The sequence below is a fragment of the Nomascus leucogenys genome, chromosome 12 (assembly GCF_006542625.1).
Source record: "Nomascus leucogenys isolate Asia chromosome 12, Asia_NLE_v1, whole genome shotgun sequence".
Taxonomy (NCBI): Eukaryota; Metazoa; Chordata; class Mammalia; order Primates; family Hylobatidae; genus Nomascus; species Nomascus leucogenys.
Genome location: NC_044392.1, coordinates 51,012,526 through 51,034,749, shown reverse-complemented (window position 1 = coordinate 51,034,749; position 22,224 = coordinate 51,012,526). Strand labels below are relative to the sequence as shown.

General features: G+C 47.2%; 2 protein-coding genes across 4 annotated transcripts; both read left to right on the top strand.

Annotated features, from left to right (window-relative positions):
- The first annotated feature begins 1,384 nt into the window (after positions 1-1,384).
- On the top strand, positions 1,385-6,237 carry CIART (circadian associated repressor of transcription). Of its 3 annotated transcripts, XM_030824649.1 has the most exons (7): positions 1,416-1,473; positions 1,727-1,806; positions 2,063-2,488; positions 2,660-2,735; positions 3,272-3,350; positions 3,443-3,554; positions 5,574-6,237. In XM_030824649.1, the coding sequence occupies exons 3-7, from the start codon at positions 2,123-2,125 to the stop codon at positions 6,096-6,098; spliced, it is 1,158 nt and encodes a 385-aa protein (XP_030680509.1). In that variant the 5' UTR covers positions 1,416-1,473; positions 1,727-1,806; positions 2,063-2,122; the 3' UTR covers positions 6,099-6,237. The 3 variants fall into 3 exon arrangements, with proteins under 3 accessions (XP_012366716.1, XP_030680509.1, XP_030680510.1); XM_012511262.2 differs by lacking the exon at positions 1,727-1,806 and having other exon boundaries at positions 1,385-1,473; XM_030824650.1 differs by lacking the exon at positions 1,727-1,806 and having other exon boundaries at positions 1,422-1,473; positions 2,193-2,488.
- Positions 6,238-13,319: 7,082 nt separating this feature from the next.
- Positions 13,320-20,971, top strand: MRPS21 (mitochondrial ribosomal protein S21). Its single transcript, XM_012511270.2, has 3 exons — positions 13,320-13,498; positions 13,931-14,045; positions 20,638-20,971. Exons 2-3 carry the CDS (start codon positions 13,963-13,965, stop codon positions 20,816-20,818), a joined length of 264 nt encoding a protein of 87 aa, XP_012366724.1. The 5' UTR covers positions 13,320-13,498; positions 13,931-13,962; the 3' UTR covers positions 20,819-20,971.
- The last annotated feature ends 1,253 nt before the right edge of the window (positions 20,972-22,224 follow it).

The following is a 22,224-nucleotide window of genomic DNA, read 5'->3' as shown; positions in this document are numbered from 1 at the left end:
ATGGTGTTGAAACAGTGTGCTTGGGGAAACGAGGTTGAGGTTTTAGAATCTTTTTTTCTTTTTGTAAGAATAAGCACATTGTTAAAACATAAGGTAAAATATCAAAAACTACTTAGAATAGATTTAAAATATTCACACCTACCCACCCCCACCCACACCTCTGTCCAACAATGTGCCTTTTGCAGTTGGTAATTATGGCAGGAAAAAACTCATTTAAATTTTTTTTTTAATTCGCTATCCTTGGGACCCTAATCAGAATTGGGCTGCCCCCTTGCGGTCTCTCCGACGTCCTATCTTCAACCAGTTCACAGTCCCTGGGCCCTGCTCTTCTCTCCATTGTACTCTCAAAATGCAAGGCGCAACGACAATAGTAACGTCCCAGTTACTTCTGAGACTCTCTAAACTCTGGACTTGCCTCCCTCCCCTCCTTCAAAGTCTTTCGAATCTTCTCCAGGGGACAAATGAAGGGACTGAAGCTGGACAAAACCATAACCTAGGAGATCAGGGACCTACCCCGTTCTGTTCCCCGTGCTTGGAATCATATAATTCAGGACGCCGGGCCCGAGAAGCCTGGAAAAAAAAGTCAGGAAAAACTGAGTTTCGTTTTGACCTCTAGCGTCGTGGCGGGCTGGCATCTGAGCTGGTAACGTGCGTGATAGGTTATGTAAGAAAAGGCCTGGAAGAGCCGCCCCAGCGGGAGCCAGAGAGGACGCGGTGTTCTCGGCTGCAATCCCCACCCTCCTCACCCGGCGGGGCAGGAGGCACCCAACTTGGAGGAGAAAGGGGTGGGGGAGGTGAAACAGACCAGAGCGTCACGAGGGCTGGGCCGCCGAGAGCGGGAGAAAATACCGTGTCACACACCTCCATTCTCTCACACACGTTGCAGACACAAATCACTGATGGTTTCCACGTGCTGCGCTCGTGAGCGGAGGTGTTCAAAGAGGGGGCAAATGAGTTACTTCCTAAGACGGAACCGGGGGTCCCACGTCCGGAGGAGCACGCCTTCAGTAGCACAACCAATCTCTGAACACTCAAGCCGCGCATCTCTGGCGCATCACCATCCTATTTAAGGCCATGGGCTCCGCCCTTTTCCTCCCCTCCCTTTCTTTCAACTCTTTTCCCATCCTCCTCCTTTTCTCATCACCGGGTCCTCTCCAGCAGCCACATGTAGGGGCGGAGCACGGAATGCTTCCCTTACAGCCAATCATCACTTGGCTGCCTCTCTACTGGCTGAGCCCCTTTGTATTGTAGCAAATGGGCTATGGACTTCAGTAACGAGAGTCACGTGTTACCGGCGGCACAACCAATGAGAGCGTGAGATCTGTGTAAGCAGGGGGAGGCACGTGCCGGGCCGCACGTGTCTGGGAGGGGGAAGGGGCGGGGCCCACTGAGAGAGACGGAGGTGGGTAGACAGACCCGGACAGACAGAGAAGGAGCTGGAAACCGAGCCAGGGCTGAGCCGGCTGACAACAGGTAAGGAGATTCGGAGGACAAAGCGAGCTGTTAGAGAGTATTTGGGAGTGGATTTGGGGGCTGAATGCAGATCTTGGTATTGGGAGGGTTTGCATCACGTGGCAGGGGCGAGCTCAGAGAGACCGGCGTAGGGATCCTGATCTTGAAAGATTGGGAGAGGGCAGGAGGCCAGTCTCTATGGGGGCGGTTCCCGTAGGATCACCAGGTGGGTTCGCGTGCCCAGATTGACCGCTTGTGGGTGGCATGGCCTCAGGTGGAGAGGCTTGCTGCGGACTCAGGCTGGCGAACAGCCCTGGCGAACAACGGGCGGAGGGGAAGGTGTCTTTCAAGTCGGTATGTACTCTGAACTGAGGGAAGAAAAGAACCGAGGCCGCGTCAGGCCGAGAGCTGCTCTGCGGCGGCCAGAGAGGGGATCCCAGGTTCTTAATGGGCGGGGGTAGGGGTAGAAATCTCTTTTTCTGTTGTGTCTGAGACTGGTAATATTGGGGAGGGGGAGAACAAGTATTATCCCACGCACTACACCCCAATCTCCCAGTCCATTTCCTAATCCTTAAGCTCCGGTTTCAAACTCCCTCGCTTTGCTCTTCAGTTGCAGGTTCCGATCTTTGGGTACTCCAGGAGCTGCTCTACAGCCCCTGCTTCTGGACCTATGGATTCTCCATCTAGCGTTTCTTCCTATTCCTCCTACTCTCTCTCTTCGTCTTTTTCCACTTCCCCAGTGAACAGTGACTTTGGCTTCCCCTCTGATAGTGAGAGGGAGGACAAGGGGGCCCATGGGCCCAGGCCAGACACTGTTGGGCAGAGGGGAGGTTCACGGCCCAGCCCGGGTCCTATCCGCTGCAGGCATCGATCGAAGGTTTCCGGTAACCAGCATACACCATCTCATCCGGAACAGCGGGGTTCGGCTTCTCCTATGGCAGGATCTGGGGCGAAAAGATCAAGAGATGGTGAACTGGAGACCAGTCTAAACATCCAAGGTTGTACCACAGAGGGAGACCTGCTGTTTGCCCAGAAGGTAAGAGAAAGCAGGTGAAAGGAGACTCTCCTGGAGTGGCTTAGCACCCAGCTGGTTGATAAGGACCCTATGAGGACAGTATTGACTCCCAGATTTGGAGGTGAAGGAAGAGCCACTGCTGGTGTGGGCACTTCTTGGTCTTCTCACAGCCTTTGTCCTGTTTTCCTACAGTGTAAAGAACTCCAAGGATTTATACCTCCTCTCACAGACCTACTCAATGGGCTGAAGATGGGTCGTTTTGAGAGAGGTAATCTCATTGTTGCATTCATTTGGGCTAGGTTCATTTCTCTTTCTCTTTCCCTCTTTTGACGTGTATTTCTCTTAAGTTCTTGTTTGGGGCCTATATTACTCCTTTTTTGCTACTATGACTTAATTATTATTATTATTATTATTTTAAGACGGAGTTTTGCTCTTGTTGCCCAGGCTGGAGTGCAATGGCGCCATTTCAGCTCACTGCAACTTCCGCCTCCTGGGTTCAAGCAATTCTGCTTCAGCCTCCCCAGTCGCTGGGATTACAGGCGCCCACCACCACGCCCAGCTAATTTTTGTTATTTTTAGTAGAGATGGGGTTTCACCATGTTGGCCAGGCTGGTCTCAAACTCCTGACCTCAGGTGATCCGCCCACCTCAGCCTCCCAAAGTGCTGGGATTACAGGCATAAGCCACCTTGCCTGGCCCGACTTAATTTTTTTAGATCAATCAGTTTTAACCCCCTTCTGTTCTTCCTTTACCTGACTACATGCTTGAATCTCAATCCTTAATCTCTCTCTGTCCCTGTCCCCAGGATTAAGCAGTTTTCAGCAGAGTGTGGCAATGGACAGGATCCAGCGTATCGTAGGTGTTTTGCAGAAGCCACAGATGGGGTAAGTCCCCCTGGTTCTTTGCTTGGGTCTTCATAAAAAGGAGATTTCTCCAATCCTGTTGCTGGTTTTTTAAAGCAATGTCATTTTCACAGGGAACGTTACCTAGGAACCTTGCTACAGGTAGAAGGGATGTTAAAGACTTGGTTTCCACATATAGCTGCCCAGAAGTCATCACTGGGTGGTGGCAAGCATCAGCTGACCAAGGTAAGAACCTAAGAACATGAGGAAGAGGTGGGAAAATAGCCAAGAAAATGAAATGTGCATGCAGAAATGGCCCCTTTTGCCATTTTCTTTTGAATCTTTTCTTCAAGTTTCTTTTCAGGGAAGAAAATTCCTAAACTTTCTTAATTGTCTTGATTCCTACATGTTTTTTGTTGTTGTTTTGTTTGAATCACTGGGAAGAATTCCATGAAGTTTAATCCTATCCCTCATGCCACAGCTTATCTGCTTTCTGCATAGATACAAAAGGCTTTTTACCTGGCCAAATGATTCATGCGGGAAGACACCTCAGCTTCTCTCTGCAAACTCTTTTTTCCCTACTGCCCCCAAACCCTTCCCCCTCCTTCTTTTCATTTCTGCCCAAGTATCCTTGTGCCAAACCCTTTGACAGTTTTTGAGTCTACACTGGGTTTCAAGGACTGGTCATAAGAGGTACCTCACTGGAAGTGGGGGAGGGAGGGCACCAATAGCAGCAGTGTTGATAGATTCTTAGACCTGGTATAGAAGTGACCTATTTTCAGCCAGGAGCAGTGGCTCACGCCTGTAATCTCAGCACTTTGGCAGGCCGAGGCGGGTGAATCATGAGGTCAGGAGTTCGAGACCAGCCTGGCCAAGATGGTGAAACCCTGTCTTTACTAAAAATACAAAAATTAGCCAGGCGTGGTGGCACACGCCTGTAGTCTCAGCTACTCGGGAGGTTGAAGCAGGAGAATTGCTTGAACCCCGGAGGCAGAGGTTGCAGTGAGCCGAGATCGTGCCATTGCACTCCAGCCTGGGCGACAAGAGCAAAACTCCATCTAAAAAAAAAAAAAAAGGAAATGACCTATTTTCTGTCCTCAAATAACAGGGTGTGTAGAGGGCATTCAAATGATGGAGAAGGAGAGTCTTCTGTAGATAATCACCAGTCCTAATTTTCAATCAGCCATGGTTATTATTGCTGTGACTAATCTATTAAAAAATAAGTAGGCCAGGCACAGTGGCTCACTGTAATCTTAGCACTTTGGGAGGCCAAAGCAGGAGGATTGCTTGAGCCCAGGAGTTTGAGACCAGTCTGGGCAACATGGTGAAGCCCGGTATCTACAAAAAATACAAAAAGTAGCCGGGCATGGTGGCGTGCCCCTGTAGTCCCAGCTACTCAAGAGGCTGAGGTGGGAGGACCTCTTGAGCTTGGGAAGTCGAGGCTGCAGTAAGCCATGATTGTGCCAGCCTGGTTGACAGAGTGAGACCCTGTCTCAAATATAAAATTTTAAAAAAACAGTAGGAGGATCTTGCCTGAATATTAATTTACACTTTTTAAAGAGCTCAAGATAGAATGTTCGAATTTAAATACAGAATTTGGGAAATGATGATTCCAATGAAAAATAGACTTCTTTTCAAAGAAATTCTACAAGGGATTATTTTATAAATAGAACCTATGGAACTGTTTGTTTTTTGTTCGTCTCTGGATATCCAGTGTCTAATATAGTATGTGGTCCATAGTAGGCCATTTTTTTTTAATAAATGAAAGTATAATTTAGTTACCAAAACTTTTTTTTTTTTTTTTTTTTTTTTTTGAGATGGTGTCTCGCTGTGTCGCCCAGGCTAGAGTGCAGTGGCACGATCTCGGCTCACTGCAACTTCCGCCTCCCAGGTTCAAGGAATTCTCCTGTCTCAGCCTCCTGAGTAGCTGGGACTACAGGCGCCTGCCACCACGCCCGGCTAATTTTTTATTTTTAATAGAGACGGGGTTTCACCATCTTGGCCAGGCTGGTCTCAAACTCCTGACCTTGTGATCCACCCGCCTCGTCCTCCCAAAATGCTGAGATTACAGGCGTGAGCCACCACACCCGGCCACCAAAACTTTTACTTAATCATGGCCTGGCAAGATCATATCTGTTGCATAAAACGAGGTATGTTTGCATTGCAAACTGAGTTCCCAAGGAATGCAAAGGTTTAAGTAACCAGGTGGAGCTCATCTGAAAGCTTTCTCCACATTTCTTTTTTTCTCATTTCTCCCCTCCGTAGCATTTTCCAAGCCACCACAGTGATTCAGCTGCTTCCTCTCCTGCATCTCCTATGGAAAAGATGGACCAGACACAGCTAGGACATCTAGCTTTAAAACCAAAGCAGCCTTGGCACCTCACAGAATGGCCAGCTGTGAACCTCACCTGGATCCACACCACTCCAATTTGCAACCCCCCTCTCAGCTCCCCAGGTACTATCTCCTTTAGCCATGGTCCTTTAGGCACTGGAACCGGCATTGGCGTCATTCTTTTCCTCCAGCATGGAGTGCAACCCTTCACCCACTCTGCCCCAACCACCCCAGTCCCACCTACTACAGCATCTCCTGTCATCCCTGGTGAGCCTATGAAACTATCTGTCGAGGGTCCTCGTTGCTACAGTTTGCCAGTAACTCTGCCATCAGACTGGAGCTATACCCTATCCCCTCCCAGTCTACCCACCTTGGCCAGAAAGATGACCATAGGACACCAGGAGCAGCAGAGAAGCCATCCTCCAGTTGCTCCTGATGCTCATCTTCTCAACCTCTAGCCCAGGGCATACAGCTGTCCACTGTGATTTCTAATTTGTGTAAATATTTATGTATATATGTATTTTTACTTTTAATGTGTGCATTTGTGTTGAGGGAAGATAAATCTTTTCTGATTAAAGAAATTTTTTTATACCTAAACAGTTTGCTGATTGGGGGAAATTGAAAACTTTCTGCTTCCAAAACCAATTCTTATCCTCTGAGCTGCAGAAAAGTAGAAAAGGGATGGGGATGTTTGTGAACATGAGCGCTACCAAGTTAGAGTCTGGATGACAATATAAGACTTGTGGGAGAAGGGGACTCTGCTGCTGTTTTCCTAGGGAACATCCTTGAAACAGTTACAGAGTTCAGATTTGGGTTTATAGAGTTTTTTTGTTGTTGTGTTTTGAGATGCAGTCTCGCTCTGTTTCCCAGGCTAGAGTGCAATGACACGATCTCAGCTCACTGCAACCTCCACCTCCTGGGTTCAAGCGATTCTCAGGCCTCAGCCTCCTGAGTAGCTGAGGTTATAGCACATGCTACCATGCCGAGCTAATTTTTGTATTTTTGTAGATATGAGGTTTCACTACACGTTGGCCAGGCTGGTCTCAAACTCCTGACCTCAAGTGATTCACCTACCTCAGCCTCCCAAAGTGCTGGGATTACAAGCGTGAGCCACCACACCCGGCCGGGTTTATGTTTTCATTCAGGTTCACAGACTCTACCTTTCCCCTTGTTTTGACACCTTTGTAATCTTCCAGCTGACCCAGACTTGCAGGTTCTTCTGCTCCGGGCTAGCTCTTTGCTTTGATGGGAGCTGTTGATGCCCGTGGTAAATGCATATGTAGGTTTCTGCTGCCAGAGGAAGAACACAAGAGCCAAAACAGCCACTGTGGTTGCCAGTTTTAAAGAGGAAAGGGCTCCTTAGAATTGTCAGACTTGGGAACACCTCAAGACACTAGGCTTCATACTTACTCGAAAAGCTGCAGCTAGGCCAGGCGCAGTGGCTCATGCCTGTAATCCCAGCACTTTGGGTGGTTGAGGTGGGCAGATCACTTGTGGTTAGGAGTTTGAGACAAGCCATGGCCAACATGGTAAAACCCTGTCTCTACTAAAAACATCAAAAAATGAACCGGCCATGGTGGTGGGTGCCTGTAATCCAAGGTACTTGGGAGGCTGAGGCAGGAGAATCACTTGAACCTGGGAAGTGGAGGTTCACTGCCCTCCAGCCTGTGTGACAGAGTGAGACTCTGTCTCAAAAAAGAAAAAAAAAAAAAAAGCTGCAGGTGCTAGATGTATGCTAGACTAAGGGAGGCAACTCAGAAGGAGGCAAAAATGAAGACCATGAATGGATCTATAACTACCCTTCTTTGTATTTCACCCTCTTTCTGATTTGTCTCACTTTCCACCAAAACCATTTCCTCTCCCATCCTAATCCTTTGTAGGGCATCAGGCTTCTCTGACAACTTAGTCATTGCTTATTGGCTCTTTAGTGTGTTTCTCATAAGTAGTTACACATCTTTTCCCCCATTTCTCAAGTCTTCTGTTCTCAGTGAATAATTGCCTGGCCTTATTTTCAGAGAGTATGACCTCCTTTTAAAGGCAAACCTGTCCATTTGTGCTTCTGATTACCTTCATCTCTGGAACTTTTGCTGTGTCACATATCCCCTTTTTATCTTGTAACTTCAGTTTGTCCAACAATAATTATTTGTCCAAGTATCACAAGTATGATCAGACCAGAGTGGTGGCAGTGGAATGGTTTGATCACAAATATGATCAGATCCTTCCTCCTTGAAAACATCTCTTAAGGCTGATTGTCCTCTTATTTTCTCCATACTTCTTGACAATGTAGTCTAATTATACTCTTTCTGATTCCTTTCTGCCACTCAGTCCTTAACCCCTTGCAGCCTAGCTTCTGCTGCTTTCACCTTGTTGCACCTTCCAAGGTCACTAATGAGCCCACAGGACCAGTATTATAATCTAGCTTCCTCCTAATCAACAGCTATACCCTTTACAAAGGCTATGTACATTATGCTCTCTGTATCATTTGACACTTGATGCTGCCTACTGAAACTCTCCGCCCTCAGATCCCATGACAGCACACTATCCTAATCCTCCTCTTAACCTATCTGGCAGCAATGTCTAGGTCTCTTAAGGGCCCCACTTCAACCTACTCCAAAGTGTGGGTGTTCCCCCAGACTCAGGCCTTGGCCCTTTTCTCTGACTACATCCTTTCATGGCTTTAATTATTGCTTCAACTTAGAAGACTGCTACAGCTTTATCTCTAGTCCCAATCTTTCCCCTGAGATGGCATACTGTTTAAATTTCTGTTGGACAGTTTTATTTACATATTGCTGATACTTAAACATTATTGAAACTTTCAGTGTTTTAGAGCCAACGTATGCCTCTTGGCCAGGCGCTGTGGCTCACACCTGTAATCCCACACCAGAGGCAGGCGGATCCCTGGAGGTCAGGAGTTCAAGACCAGCCTAGCCAACATGGGGAAACGCTGTCTCTATTAAAAGTACAAAAATTAGGCCGGGCGTGGTGGTTCACGCTTGTAATCCCAACACTTTGGGAGGCCGAGGCGGGCAGATCACGAGGTCAGGAGATCGAGACCACGGTGAAACCCCGTCTCTATTAAAAATACAAAAAATTAGCCGGGGGTGGTGGCGGCCGCCTGTAGTCCCAGCTACTCGGAGAGGCTGAGGCAGGAGAATGGCGTGAACCCGGGAGGCGGAGCTTGCAGTGAGCCGAGATCATGCCACCGCACTCCAGCCTGGGTGACAGAGCGAGACGCCGTCTCAAAAAAAAAAAATACGAAAATTAGCTGGGCATGGTGGTGCACATCTGTAATCCCAGCTACTCAAGAGGCTGATGCATGAGAATTGCCTTAACCCGGGAGGCAGAGGTTGCAGTGAGCTGAGATGTGCCACTGCACACCAGCCTGGGTGACAGAGTAAGACTCCCTCTCAAAAAAAAATGCCTCTTGTATATCCAGTTCAACCCAACCTCCTCATTTGATACATAAAAAAACTTAGGGCCAGGTGCAGTGGCTCAGGCCTATAATCCCAGCACTTTGGGAGGCCAAGGCAGGTGGACCACCTGAGGTTGGAAGTTCAAGACCAGCTGACCAACATGGAGACACCCCGTCTGTATTAAAAATACGAAAAAAAATTAGCCGGGCATGGTGGTGCATGCCTATAATCCCAGCTACTCCGGAGGCTGAGGCAGGAGAATCCCTTGAACCTGGGAGGCTGAGGTTGCGGTGATCTGAGATTAAGCCATTGCACTCTGGCCTGGGCAACAAGAGCAAAACTCCATCTCAAAAAAAGAAAAGAAAAGAAACGAAACTTAGGAGACTTATCTAGGACAACACAATGTGTGGAATGGAACTCGGGTTTCCAGTCTGATGTGTTTTCCAGTAATCACCAATCAAATTATTCCCTGAGAACATGTCCTGCTACCACTTTTTTTTCTTTTTTTTTTGAGACAGAGTCTCACCATGTCACCCAGGCTGGAGTACAATGGTGCGATCCCGGCTAACTGCAACCTCCGCCTCCTAAGTTCAAACAATTCTGCCTCAGCCTCCTGAGTAGCTGTGATTACAGGCACCCACTACCACATCCAGCTATTTTTTGTATTTTTAGTACAGACGGGGTTTCACCATGTTGGCCAGGCTGGTCTTGAACTCCTGACCTCATGATCCACCCACCTCGGCCTCCCAATCCCACGCCTGCTGGGATTATAGGCATGAGCCACTGTGCCCGGCCAGCTACCACTTTTTACAGTCTCCTCTTCTGTTAGTGATACCTGTGGTATCACTAGGTATCATAGTGTTTTGTTTTTTTTCTGGATAACTAGGCTTAAAATTTGGTGCCATCTGGTCACCAAATCCTTTTTATTCTTTATTTGGAATATCTTTTAAAATCCATTTCTTCCTATCCATTCCATTGCCACCAGTCTGGTCTAGACTTCACTGTACCAATAGTCTCTCTTATTTCTAATCCCTTTTCGCTGATAACCAAGTTAATTTTCCTAGAACAGTGCTTTGCATATCATATCCTATTCAAATTCTTCAATGGCTCTCCAATGCTTTGAGAAGAAAGTCCAAAATCTTTAGTCACAGTCTCTATTTTTCCCTGTGCTCCCCTGCATGATCTCTCTGTTGCAGGTTTTTTGTTTGTTTGTTTTGACTCCTGAACACTACACCTTTTTGCCCCTAAGCTCTTGTTCATGCTGTTCACCTTGCCAAACCTTTCCTGCTTCTGTTATCGAAACCCTGCCCTCTTTCAATGACTAACTCAAGTCCATCCTATCATTCTTTCTGTTAAACACGATCCATTCAACTCAGTGTTTGGCCCTTTACTCCATTAAATGGAATCATGTACATAAAATACCTAGTGCAGGGTTTGGGGTCTGGTGGGATGGCTCACGCTTGTAATCCTAGCACTTTGGGAGACCAGCCTGGGCAACCTAGTGAAACTACTAAAAATACAAAAAATTAGCTAGGCGTGGTGGCATGTCCCTGTAATCCCAGCTACTTGGGAGGCTGAGGTGGAAGGATCACCTGAGCCCAGGAGGTCCAGGCTACAGTGAGCTATGATCGTGCCACTGCATTCTAGCCTGGGCAACAAGAGTGAGACTCTGCTTCAGAAAAACAAAAACAAAAACAAAAAACACCCACCTAGTACAGGGTTTAGTATATAGTAGGCTCTCAAAAATGTTACTCTCCAGCTGATCCAATGGTAGTGGTTAACAGAATTATAGGGGGGGGGGTCGCTGTTAGCTTGGGGGGGGGGGGATCGAGGTCAGGAGTGAGACACGGTGACCTGTCTCTAAAAAAAAAAATAGGGCGTGGGGGCGCTGTAGTCCAGTATGGAGGCTGAGGGAGATGGGTGAACCGGGAGGGAGTGCAGTGAGCGAGATCGCCACTGCACTCCAGCTGGCGACAGAGGAGCTCGTCTCAAAAAAAAAAAAAAAAAAAAAAGAAAAAAAAAACTTATTAACATTAGTTCCTCTCTCCCTTTCTTTCAAAGTATCTTCATATATTTTTTTCTTTTTTCTTTTTTTTGGGAGACAGAGTCTCGCTCTGTCACCCAGGCTGGAGTGCAGTAGCACCATCTCGGCTCACTGCAACCTCCGCCTCCAGGGTTCAAGCGATTCTCTTGCCTCAGCCTCCCAAGTAGCTGAGACTACAGGCGAGTGCCACCATGCCCAGCTGATTTTTTGTATTTTTAGTAGAAACGGGGTTTCACTGTGTTAGCCAGGATGGTCTCGATCTCCTGACCTTGTGATCCACCCGCCTCAGCCTCCCAAAGTGCTGGGATTACAGGCGTGAGCCGCTGTGCCCGGTGTATCTTCATATTTTATTCTATTTGATTCCCATGACAAATTTTGTGAGACTAAACAGGGCAAAATTAGTCCCATTTTAGAGATGAGGAAATAGAGTGAGTCTGGCAAGGGCCAGATAGTAAATATTTTAGGCTTTGTAGGCTTTATGTCTCTATTGCAACTACCCAACTCGGCCATTGTAGCCCAAAGCAGCCATACATAACACACAGACAAATAAGCATGACTGTAGTTCAACAGTCTTATTTACAAACACAGGTGGAGCAGGATTTGACCTGTAGACTGTAGTCTCCAGACCCCTGGTTTTAAATGACTTTTTCAAGGTCATAGGCCTGATGAGTATTAGAATTGGGATAGAATCCAGACCTCCCAACTTTGAAGCCAGTGCCTTTCACCACATTATGCTGTGGCATATTTTATTTATTATTTGTTTGTTTATTTATTTTTTGAAATGGAGTTTCATTCATTGCCCAGGCTGGAGTGCAATGGTGCGATCTCGGCCCACTGCAACCTCCGCCTCCCAGGTTCATGTGATTCTCCTGCCTCAGCCTCCCAAGTAGCTGGGATTACAGGCATGCGGCACCACACCTGGCTAATTTTGTATTTTTAGTAGAGACAGGGTTTCACCATGTTGGCCAGGCTGGTCTCGAACTCCTGACCTCAGGTGATCTACCCACTTCAGCCTCCCAAAGTGCTGGGATTACAGGCGTGTGCCACCGCACCTGGCCCTATTTATTTATTTATTTAATTTTTTGAGACAGGGTCTCACTCTATTGCCCAGGCCAGGGTGCAGTGGTGTGATCAAAGCTCGCTGCAGCCTTGACCTTCCAGGCTCAGGTGATCCTCCCCCTCAGCCTCCCAAGTAGCTAGGACAACAGGCCACGCCACCACACCCGGCTAATTTCTATAATTTTTGTAAAGACGGAGTTTTGCTTTGTTGCCCAGGCTGGTCTCGAACTTCTGGGCTCAAGTGATCCGCCTGCCTTGGCCTCCCAAAGTGCTGGGATTACAGGTGTGAGCCACCGCGCCCAGCCCATATAATTTATTTTGCATTTATTATATACTACCTCGTTTTAGTATCTTTTATGTGGTCCTAGTGGTCCAAGAGGCACTAGAGTGGTATCAACAGTATCTGACACAGAGTAGTCATTCAGTGAAAGTTTGTTGACAAGCATAATAATGTCCCAATCTAGTGCTATTTCGTTACTTTGGACCTGGCTTACTCTGAGGTGGGCTTAAGTGTTAGTGTAAGTTATTAGCATCAACTGATGAGGATGCACACGTGTGTGTGTGCGCGCACGTGCGCGCGCACACTCTCTAAGGGAGGTACGTTTTCCTACAGCCATTAGATGTTAACTTACGTGAATAACCATAAATGGATATGTACAGGTAGCATATAAATAAAAGGACAGGTGTCTCCACAGTGAAGAAGAAATTTAAAAGGAGGTTTTTCAGTAGGTCTCACTAGCACGAAAAGGCATAGAAGCTGACATAATTTTTTATTCTAAACCCTGCAGGTGTTTCCCATATCTTTATTGATTTCACTTTATGTAGTTAAATTAGTGGGAAGATGATATAGGAAACTCACAGTATGTTTCTTTTCCTTAGCACTTAGGCAGATGACATGTATGAATCAATCTATTTTTCGTCCGGAGAGCGGATCTCAAAGAGTCTGTCCTTTCCGAAGAGAAAACAGGAAGCATCCTCAGGAAGCCTGCTTCTCTTGTTTTCCATCGAGAAAAAGAAATGGCTCAAATATTTATCAAGGATTTCACAGGATTAAGGGATATGAAATTGGGCTGACCTTCTCAGAGGCCGAAGTACTTCGACTCCATGAGAGGGCGAGAAACGTGTTTCGGGGGAATTTAAGTCAATGAGTATTTTGCTTTGTCAGGTGTAGAGTCCAGACCCGGGGAAGAGAGGCAGTCAGGAGAGGCCAGAAAGGACGTTGCTATGGTTTCCACGCACGTTGCCTCCCTCAGCTTGTTTCTTTGCGCGGCGCTGGCGATTCCGTAGTTTCCGCTTCCGGTAGCGAGAACCTTTCCGGTCGGCTAGGTACTGAGCGCGCCAGGTGAGGAGTTGTGCAGGGTTTGGGGAAAGGAAGGCTGGCTTGGCGAGAGGGCAGGTTTGCGGGCTTTCGCCCCCTTTTCCAAAGACCAACAAAGAGTCCTTCCCCACTCCTAACTCAACCCCTTTCGGAACTATGTGCGGTGGTTGGGACCCTGTGGCGCTTCCTTGTCGCTCCTGTCCTCATGCCCGGCGACGCGTCTTTGTGGTAACGCCCTGCTGCCATCTCTTTTCTTCTCTATGCGAGGATTTGGATTGGCAGTGAGAATAAGAGATAACGATTCGCGTCTACTTTCTAGGATGACTTCCATGTGCTCCATCTCACGCGTCCCTGAGCATGTTGAATTTCCAAATCCTAAATAAGCCGCGCGGTGTAGTTTGTATTATGTTGCGTTTCTTTTTCTGCTTTCCTCGCCCTTTTTCCATCATCCTTTAGGCTCTACAGAGTGAAGGTTTAAATCCAAGGTCATGGCAAAACATCTGAAGTTCATCGCCAGGACTGTGATGGTACAGGAAGGGAACGTGGAAAGCGCATACAGGACCCTAAACAGGTACCTGTTAAGGGACCAGAATCATGCCTAGACTCTCTGGGAAGTGAGGTGGTTATTCTCTCCTTCCCCTTTCGTTGATTGTTCTCAAAATAGTGCCAGCCCAGGTGCACAGTCTCTTAAAACGTCTCAGCCCCTCAGTTTATTATGTTAAAAATGAAGTTCTGGGCCGGGCGCGGTGGCTCACGCCTGTAATCCCAGCACTTTGGGAGGCTGAGGCAGGTGGATCACCTGAGGTCAGGAGTTCAATACCAGCCTGGCCAACATAGCGAAACCCCATCTCTACTAAAAATACAAAATTAGCCATATGTGGTGGCAGGCGCCTGTGATCTCAGCTACTTGGGAGACTGAGGCAGGAGAATCACTTGAACCTGGGAAGCAGAGGCTACAGTGAGCCAGAATCATGCCACTGCATTCCAGTCTGGGCCACAGAGTAAGACTCAAAAAAAAAAAAAAAAAAAATCTGGTCTGGGGTCAGCTGCATCACTTCATTCTATGTGCGTAACAATTATATCCTTGGGCTGAAGCTATTCCCTCTACATTGTCACCTATGCTGAGAGTAAAGATAACTACTAGGTTGTAAGGTATCCTGTTTCGTTTTTCTGTATTTCTCCTCATTTCCAACTCTCCTATTTCAGACCTTCTGGTGGCATGTCTGAGAAGAATATTATGTCTAATGACCTTTCTCTGGCCCTATTTTGCTATCTTGGAAGTACAAAATGAACTTTTTTTTTTTTTTGAGACAGAGTTTCACTCTTACTGCCCAAGCTGGAGTACAATGGTGCCATCTCAGCTCACCGCAACCTCTGCTACCCACATTCAATTCTTTTTAAGAATTATATTCTTTCTTTTTAAGAAAGAAGAGGAGTGGTTAGAAAAATAAATTCGGCCAGGCGCGGTGGCTCACCCCTGTAAGCTCAGCACTTTGGGAGGCCGAGGCTGGTGGATCATCTGAGGTCAGGAGTTCAAGACCAGCCTGGCCAACATGATGAAACCCCGTCTCTACTAAAAAAAAAATACAAAAATTGGCCGGGCGCGATGTCTCATGCCTGTAATCCCAGCACTTTGGGAGGCTGAGGCGGGCGGATCACGACGTCAGGAGATCGAGACCATCCTGGCTAACACAGTGAAACCCCATCTCTACTAGAAATACAAAAAATTAGCCGGGTGCCGCGGAGGGCGCCTATAGTCCCAGCTACTTGGGAGGCTGAGGCAGGAGAATGACGTGAACCCGGGAGGCGGAGCTTGCAGTGAGCCGAGATAGCACCACTGCACTCCGGCCTGGGCGAAAGTGCGAGACTCCGTCTCAAAAGAAAAAAAAATTAGCCGGGCATGGTGGCAGGTGCCTGTAATCCCAGCTACTCAGGAGGCTGAGGCAGGAGAATCACTTGAACCCAGGAGGCGGAGGTTCCAGTGAGCCGAGATCGCGCCATTGCACTCCAGCCTGGGAGACGAGAGCGAGACTTCGTCTCAAAAAAAAAAAAGAAGAAATTCAAGTCCCATAGACCCAGAGTCCCATAAATTGTATTATAGCTTCGGGGGTGGGAGGGGGGGGAAATGAACAAATATTTCAGTCTTAGAATAATTTTCTTTCTTTTTTTTTTTTTTTTTTTTTTTTTTTTGAGACGGAGTCTCACTCTGTTGCCCAGACTGCGTGGTCTTGGCTCACTGCAACCTGTCTCCTGGGTTCAAGTGATTCTCCTGCCTCAGCCTCCCGAGTAGCTGGGATTACAGGCACCTGCGACCACATCCGGCTAATTTTTTGTAGTAGAGAGACGGTGTTTCACCATGTTGGCCAGGCTGGTCTCAAACTCCTGACCTTGTGATTGGCCCGCCCGGCCTCCCAAAGTGCTGAGATTACAGGTATGAGCCACCGTGCCCCGCCTCTTAGAATAATTTTCTAGGTAAGGACTTTTAAGCTTGCATATGTGAGCAGACTGATTTTGGAGTGATCCAATCTTCTGTTTTCCTGCTGCTTGTTAAACACATTTTCTGACTGATGCACTTTTCTGTTTCTTCTTTTTCTCTGCTTTTCCCAAATGTTGTCTCTCTGGCCACTTTTTCTGTATATCTTTCTCACACTCCAGGCCTCTCCTGATCTCTTTCAGCTTTCTCATAGCTGGTAGTTTAAAAATAATTGCTTGTTCTGTGGTCTAATTACAACAGTAGGTAGAGCAAATGAGTCTAGAGGGAGGTGATTAAAGCTTTACCATGTTTGGAGTACAGAGAGAGTCTTAGAAAGGAAACAGCCTATGTGTCTGCCCAGTGAGGCCACCACAAAATGTCTGTTGTATAACTAGGGGCCCTCATTGGTGCCCGGGGATGAGGAGATGGAGAGTGGGGGGGTGCTAGGAAGCCCTCCATGATTGGCTGGCCCCCAAGCAAAGAAAGGCAAGTACACTGGAAGCATGCCCTGTTGACTTCTTTTACTCCTAGTGGGCTACCTTCTGGGTCCATTGAGTCCTTCTGCATACACATCTGTCCTGACGTAGACTGGCTACACTGACATGTGAGTCTGCCACCCGCAACTCCCCCCGCTCCAGGCAGCTTGGTTCCTTTTACATAATCATTTGAATTTCACTAAAACTGGCAGCTGGTTTCTCCTTCAGTATTAGGTTGCCAGGCATCCAAACTCCAGGCTGATCTGTTTACTCTAAAGCTTTTGATGTGCTAGTCCTTTCAACTACTTTTGGAAGCAGAAGGAAGCATCATTAGTAACACCCCCTCTATTCTTGTGTTTTACAAAGCTCTTCTTGCATCCTTTTCTGTTAGAGGTAAAGTTGAGTAGATACCTCTACTATAGGGACTCTGGGGCATTTGAAGATAATCTGTGCCTTTTTTAGTATGACTAGAACGTGCCGGGTAAGGGAGGGAATCCTCACCTGGCATCTTGGAATTTATTTGGTCTGTGTTTTGGAAGTAAGTAGCACATCCAGGGAATGCCATTTACCAACCCCCACCATTATATTCTTTCTTTTCCCTTCACCATTCTTATATTCTTTTTCCTTGTCTTGCCTTTTTGCCTGACAGTACAGGCATTTCCTTGGTAAGATGATCACCTTGGTTTTAGAAGCCTTTTGGAACTCCAGTAGGGTTCCTTGAGTCATACTCAACTCCTTCCTCCTCTTGCAGTGTTGTTTCATCCTACTTTTAAACTGTCTTTGTCATTCCAATAGGTTCCTCTTCCTAGGTCATATTTATTCAGGGTCTCTGTCCTTTTTATATTCTCTCAAATCCAGTCTCTTTGTACTTTTTATGTTATATATCCAATCTTTTTCTTTCAGGGGCTTTTTTCTATATTTTCTCCAATATATTACTTTTTAGTCCAAAAAGCAACCTTCATTAAACAGTATTAAACACAAGTCTCAGCAGAAATAAGTGTTTACATGTTTAGATCATTCTTTTCTCCACGTGTCCCGTATCGGCTTCCATTTCCTCTTTACTCTGGTTGAAGAGTCTAGCCCAGCTCTTCACTCCCTCTTTTACCCATGGATACTGCAACAGTTTGTCTTCTGAAATTGGTGGTTTTTGTTTGAGAAGCAGAATACTGTTGTAGAGCACTTTACTAAAGACCTGAATTCTGCTTATAGTTCCATTTTGTGATCTTGGGCGGGTCAGCCTCTCTGAACTTCAGTTTCCTAATCTATAAAAAGAGGACATTATTTGCCTAAAAAATTTTATAGGAGTGTAGTTAGGATGATGGATGTAAAAATGCTATCTAAACTCTAATATGCCATCGTAGTAAAGGTCATACTATTGAGGCTTTCTGAGCTAATATCCCCAATAACTGTACATATTGTAAGGTCACTTAATGCCTTGTGCTATGGACATTTATTAGTCATCTAGAGGACTCATTTTTGGCATACATTTCCTAGTTGTTCTTCACCAAGTATTTTGTTAGGTGCAAAAGTGAATACAGATTTGATTCTAACCTTAGAAAAGACACAACCCAATGAGTGGTTCAATGTAATACTGTTTGATCAGTGCTATAAAAGAGACATCAGCCGGGCATGGTGGCTCACGCCTGTAATCCCAGCACTTTGGGAGGCCGAGGCGGGTGGATCACCTGAGGTCAGGAGTTTGAGACCAGCCTGGCCAACATGGTGAAACCCTGTCTCTACTAAAAATACAAAAATTATCCGGGTGTGCTGGTATGCCCCTGTAATCCCAGCTACGCAGGAGGCTGAGGCGGGAGAATTGCTTGAACCTGAGAGGTGGAGGCTGCAGTGAGCCAAGATGGCGACACTACACTCCAGCCTGAGCAACGGAGTGAGGCCCCGCCTCAAAAAAAAAAAAAAAAAAAAAAAAAGAGAGAGACACTAAGTGTGCCATGGTGTTGGTTGTCTCTGGACCATCAGCAGCAATATCAGCTGGGAATTGTTAGAAATGCAGATTCTTGGCCCCTACTCTAGGCCTACAGAATCAGAAACTGTGGCACAGCAGTCTGTGGTGTTCTTTGAAATAGGGTTTCACAGCTGAGCACAGTGGCTCATGCCTGTAATCCCAGCACTTTGGGAGGCCGAGGCAGGCAGATCATGAGGTCAGAAGTTCAAGACCAGCCTGACCAATATGGTGAAACTCCGTCTCTACTAAAAATACAAAAATTAGCTGGACGTGGTGGTGCGTGTCTGTAGTCCCAGCTACTTGGGAGCCTGAGGCAAGAGAATCGCTTGAACCTGGGAGGCAGAGGTTGCAGTGAGCCGAGATCGTGCCAGTGCAACTCCAGCCTGGGCAACAGAGCGAGACTCTGTCTCAAAAAAAAAAAAAAAAAAAAAGGCCGGTTGCGGTGGCTCACACCTGTAATCCCAGCATTTTGGGAGGCTAAGGCGGGTGGATCACCTGAGGTCAGGAGTTTGAGACCAGCCTGGCCAACATGGCGAAACCTCGTGTCTACTAAAAATAACAAAAATTAGCTGGTGCTTGTAATTCCGGCTACTTGGGAAGCTGAGGCAGGAGAATCGCTTGAACCCAGGAGGCAGAGGTTGCAGTGAGCCAAGATTGCGCCATTGCACTCCAGCCTGGGCAACAAGTGCGAAACTCCGTCTCAAAAGAAAGAAATAGGGTCTTGCTTGCCCAGGCTGGAGTGCAGTGCCACAATCATGGCTCACTGCAGTCTCAACCTCCCGGGATAAAGCAATTCTCCCATTCTCCCACGTCAGCCTCCCAAGTAGCTGGGAGTGCAGGTGTGTGTGCCACCGTGTCTGGCTAATTTTTTATTTTTTGTAGAGATGGGGGTCTCACTATGTTGCTCAGGCTAGTGTCAAACTCCTGGGCTCAAGCGATCCTCCCAGCTCGGCCTCCCAAAGTCCTGGGATTACAGGTGTGAGCCACCATGGCCAGCCAGCAATCCCTGTTTTAACAAGCTTTCCAGATGACTACTGCATGCCAAAGTTTGATTTCACCTGAACTAGTTTACAGATGTGATAACAATTGATTTGGGCCTTTGAGGAGCAAGTAGGATTTCATCAGGAAGAAAAAGAAAAGAATGATATTCCAAGTAAAGGGAACATCATGAGCAAAGAAAAAAAAAGTACGTAGGATGCTTGGAGAACTGCATATACTTGTGACTAGAGCATAGGCATTATAGGGCAGGTGTTTTGTTTTTGTTTTTTGAGACGGAGTCTCCATCTTTTGCCAAGCTGGAGTGCAGTGCCTTGATCTCGGCTCACTGCAACCTCCACCTCCCAGGTTCAAGCTGTTCTCCTGCCTCCGCCTCCCAAGTAGCTGGGATTACAGGTGGGCACCACCATCCATGCCCAGCTAATTTTTGTATTTTTAGTAGAGACGGGGTTTCACCATATTGGTCAGGCTGGTCTCGAACTCCTGACCTCAGGTGATCCACCTGCCGGCCTCCCAAAGTGCTAGGATTACAGGCATGAGTCACTGTGCCCAGCCTTTTTTTTTTCTTTTTTTTTCTTGAGTCAAGGTCTCACTCTGTTGTCCAGGCTGGAATGCAGTGGTAGGATCTCAGCTCACTGCAGCCTCGAACTCCCAGGTTCGATTGATCCTCCCACCTCAGCCTCCTGAGTAGAGGGGACTACAGGCGTGTACCCACCATGCCTGGCTAATGTTTGTATTATTTGCAGAGACGCGGTTTTGCCATGTTGCCCATGCTGAACAATTTTTTTTTCTTTTTTGAGACAGGGTCTTACTCTGTCACCCAGGCTGGAGTACACTGGTGCAAACACGGCACACTGCAGCCTCAGTCTTCCCTGGGCTCAAGTGATGCTCCCCCCCTCAGCCTCGTCAGTCGCTAGCACTACAAACACATGCCACGGAGCCTGGCTAATTATTTTTATTTTTTGTAGAAACAGGGTTTTGCCATGTTGCCTAGGCTGGTCTCAAACTCCTGGGCTCAATCTGCTCACCTTGGCCTCCCAAAGTGGTGGGATTACAGGCATGAGCCACTGCACCTGGCCCACAGATTCTTATTGAGGCCTCTGTAAGTAGGCAGTTAATGTTCTATTGCTACCATTTCCCACTGTAATTTTTATAAATACCAATTGTTTGGCCAATCGACTTTTGACTATTTATGAAACTGGAAAAAAATAATGATGATCCCAAATGTGTAACCTCATTGCTTGCCTTTATACAGAATCCTCACTATGGATGGGCTCATTGAGGACATTAAGCGTCGGCGGTATTATGAGAAGCCATGCCGCCGGCGACAGAGGGAAAGCTATGAAAGGTGCCGGCGGATCTACAACATGGAAATGGCTCGCAAGATCAACTTCTTGATGAGAAAGAATCGGGCAGATCCGTGGCAGGGCTGCTGAGGCCTGTGGATGGGACACCCAGTGCGAAACCCTCATCCAGTTTTGTCTCCATCTCTTTTCTTTGTACAATCCCGTTTCCTGTTACCGTTCTCTGCAATAAACTCAAATCACATGTCTGCAAGAAGGCCTCCAAATATAGAAGCAATCCCATTAGTCAGCAGTGGACCCTGTCTTTTATTAAGTGAAAGAAGAAACTGAGTCTGAAAGTACTCTAGGAGTAGAATGGTATTTGCCAGGGACTGGAGGAGGGGGCAATGAGGAGTTATTGTTTAATGGGTACAGAGTTTCAGTTTGGGCAGATGAAAAAGTTCAGGAGATGATGGCCCAGCATGGTGGCTCACGCCTATTATCCCAACACTTTGGGAGGCTGAGGCGGGCGGATCACTTGAGGCCAGGAGTTTGAGACCAGCTTGGCCAATGTGGTGAAACCCCGTCTCTACTAAAAATCCAAAAAAAAATTGGCCGGGCGTGGTGTTGCACACCTGTAGTCCCAGATACTTGGGTGGCTGAGGCAGGAGAATTGCTTGAACTGGGGAGGCAGAGGTTGCAGTGAGCCAAGATCATGCCACTGCACTCCAACCTGGGTGACAGAGTGAGATTCCATCTCAAACAAAACAAAACAAAAACAGAAGATGGATGATGAATGGTGATGGTGGTTGCTCAAAAAGGTGAATGTACTTAATGCCACTGAACTATACCCTTAAATGGTTAAGATGGTAAATTTTATGTTTTACTACAATGAAAACTTTTTTGAAAGTCCAGGAGAAGTAAGGATTTTTTTTTTCTTTTTTTTAAGAAGAAGTCTTGCTCTTGTCCCCCAGGCTGGAGTGCAATGGTACAGTCTCGGCTCACTGCAACCTCCGCCTCCCAGGTTCAAGTGATTCTCCTGCTTCAACCTCCCCAGAAGCTGGGACTACAGGCACCTGCACCTGCCACCACGCCCAGCTAGTTTTTGTATTTTTAGTGGAGACGGGGTTTCACTATGTTGTCCAGGCTGGTCTCGAACAACTGACCTCAGGTGATCCGCCCACCTCAGCCTCCCAAAGTGCTGGGATTACGGGCATGAGCCACCATATCTGGCTGGAAATTTTTTTTTTTTTTTTTTGAGACGGAGTCTTGCTCTGTTGCCCAGGCTGAAGGGCAGTGGCGCAATCTCGGCTTACTGCAAGCTCTGCCTCCTGGGTTCACGCCATTCTCCTGCCTCAGCCTTCCCAGCAGCTGGGACTACAGGCACACGCCGCCGCGCCCGGCTAATTTTTGTGTTTTTAGTAGAGATGGGGTTTCTCTGTGTTAGCCAGGATGGTATCGATCTCCTGACCTCGTGATCCGCCTGCCTCGGCCTCCCAAAGTGTTGGGATTACAGGCGTGAGCCACCGCACCCGGCCGGAAAATTTTTTTAATGTAGT

Coding starts and splice junctions, on each gene's coding strand:
- CIART (XM_012511262.2), top strand. CDS start 2,123: ATGGATTCTCCATCTAGCGTTTCTTCCTATTCCTCCTACTCTCTCTCT. Junction 3,351..3,442: donor TTGCAGAAGCCACAGATGGG/GTAAGTCCCCCT, acceptor TCATTTTCACAG/GGAACGTTACCTAGGAACCT. Junction 3,555..5,573: donor GCAAGCATCAGCTGACCAAG/GTAAGAACCTAA, acceptor TCCCCTCCGTAG/CATTTTCCAAGCCACCACAG.
- MRPS21 (XM_012511270.2), top strand. CDS start 13,963: ATGGCAAAACATCTGAAGTTCATCGCCAGGACTGTGATGGTACAGGAA. Junction 14,046..20,637: donor GCATACAGGACCCTAAACAG/GTACCTGTTAAG, acceptor GCCTTTATACAG/AATCCTCACTATGGATGGGC.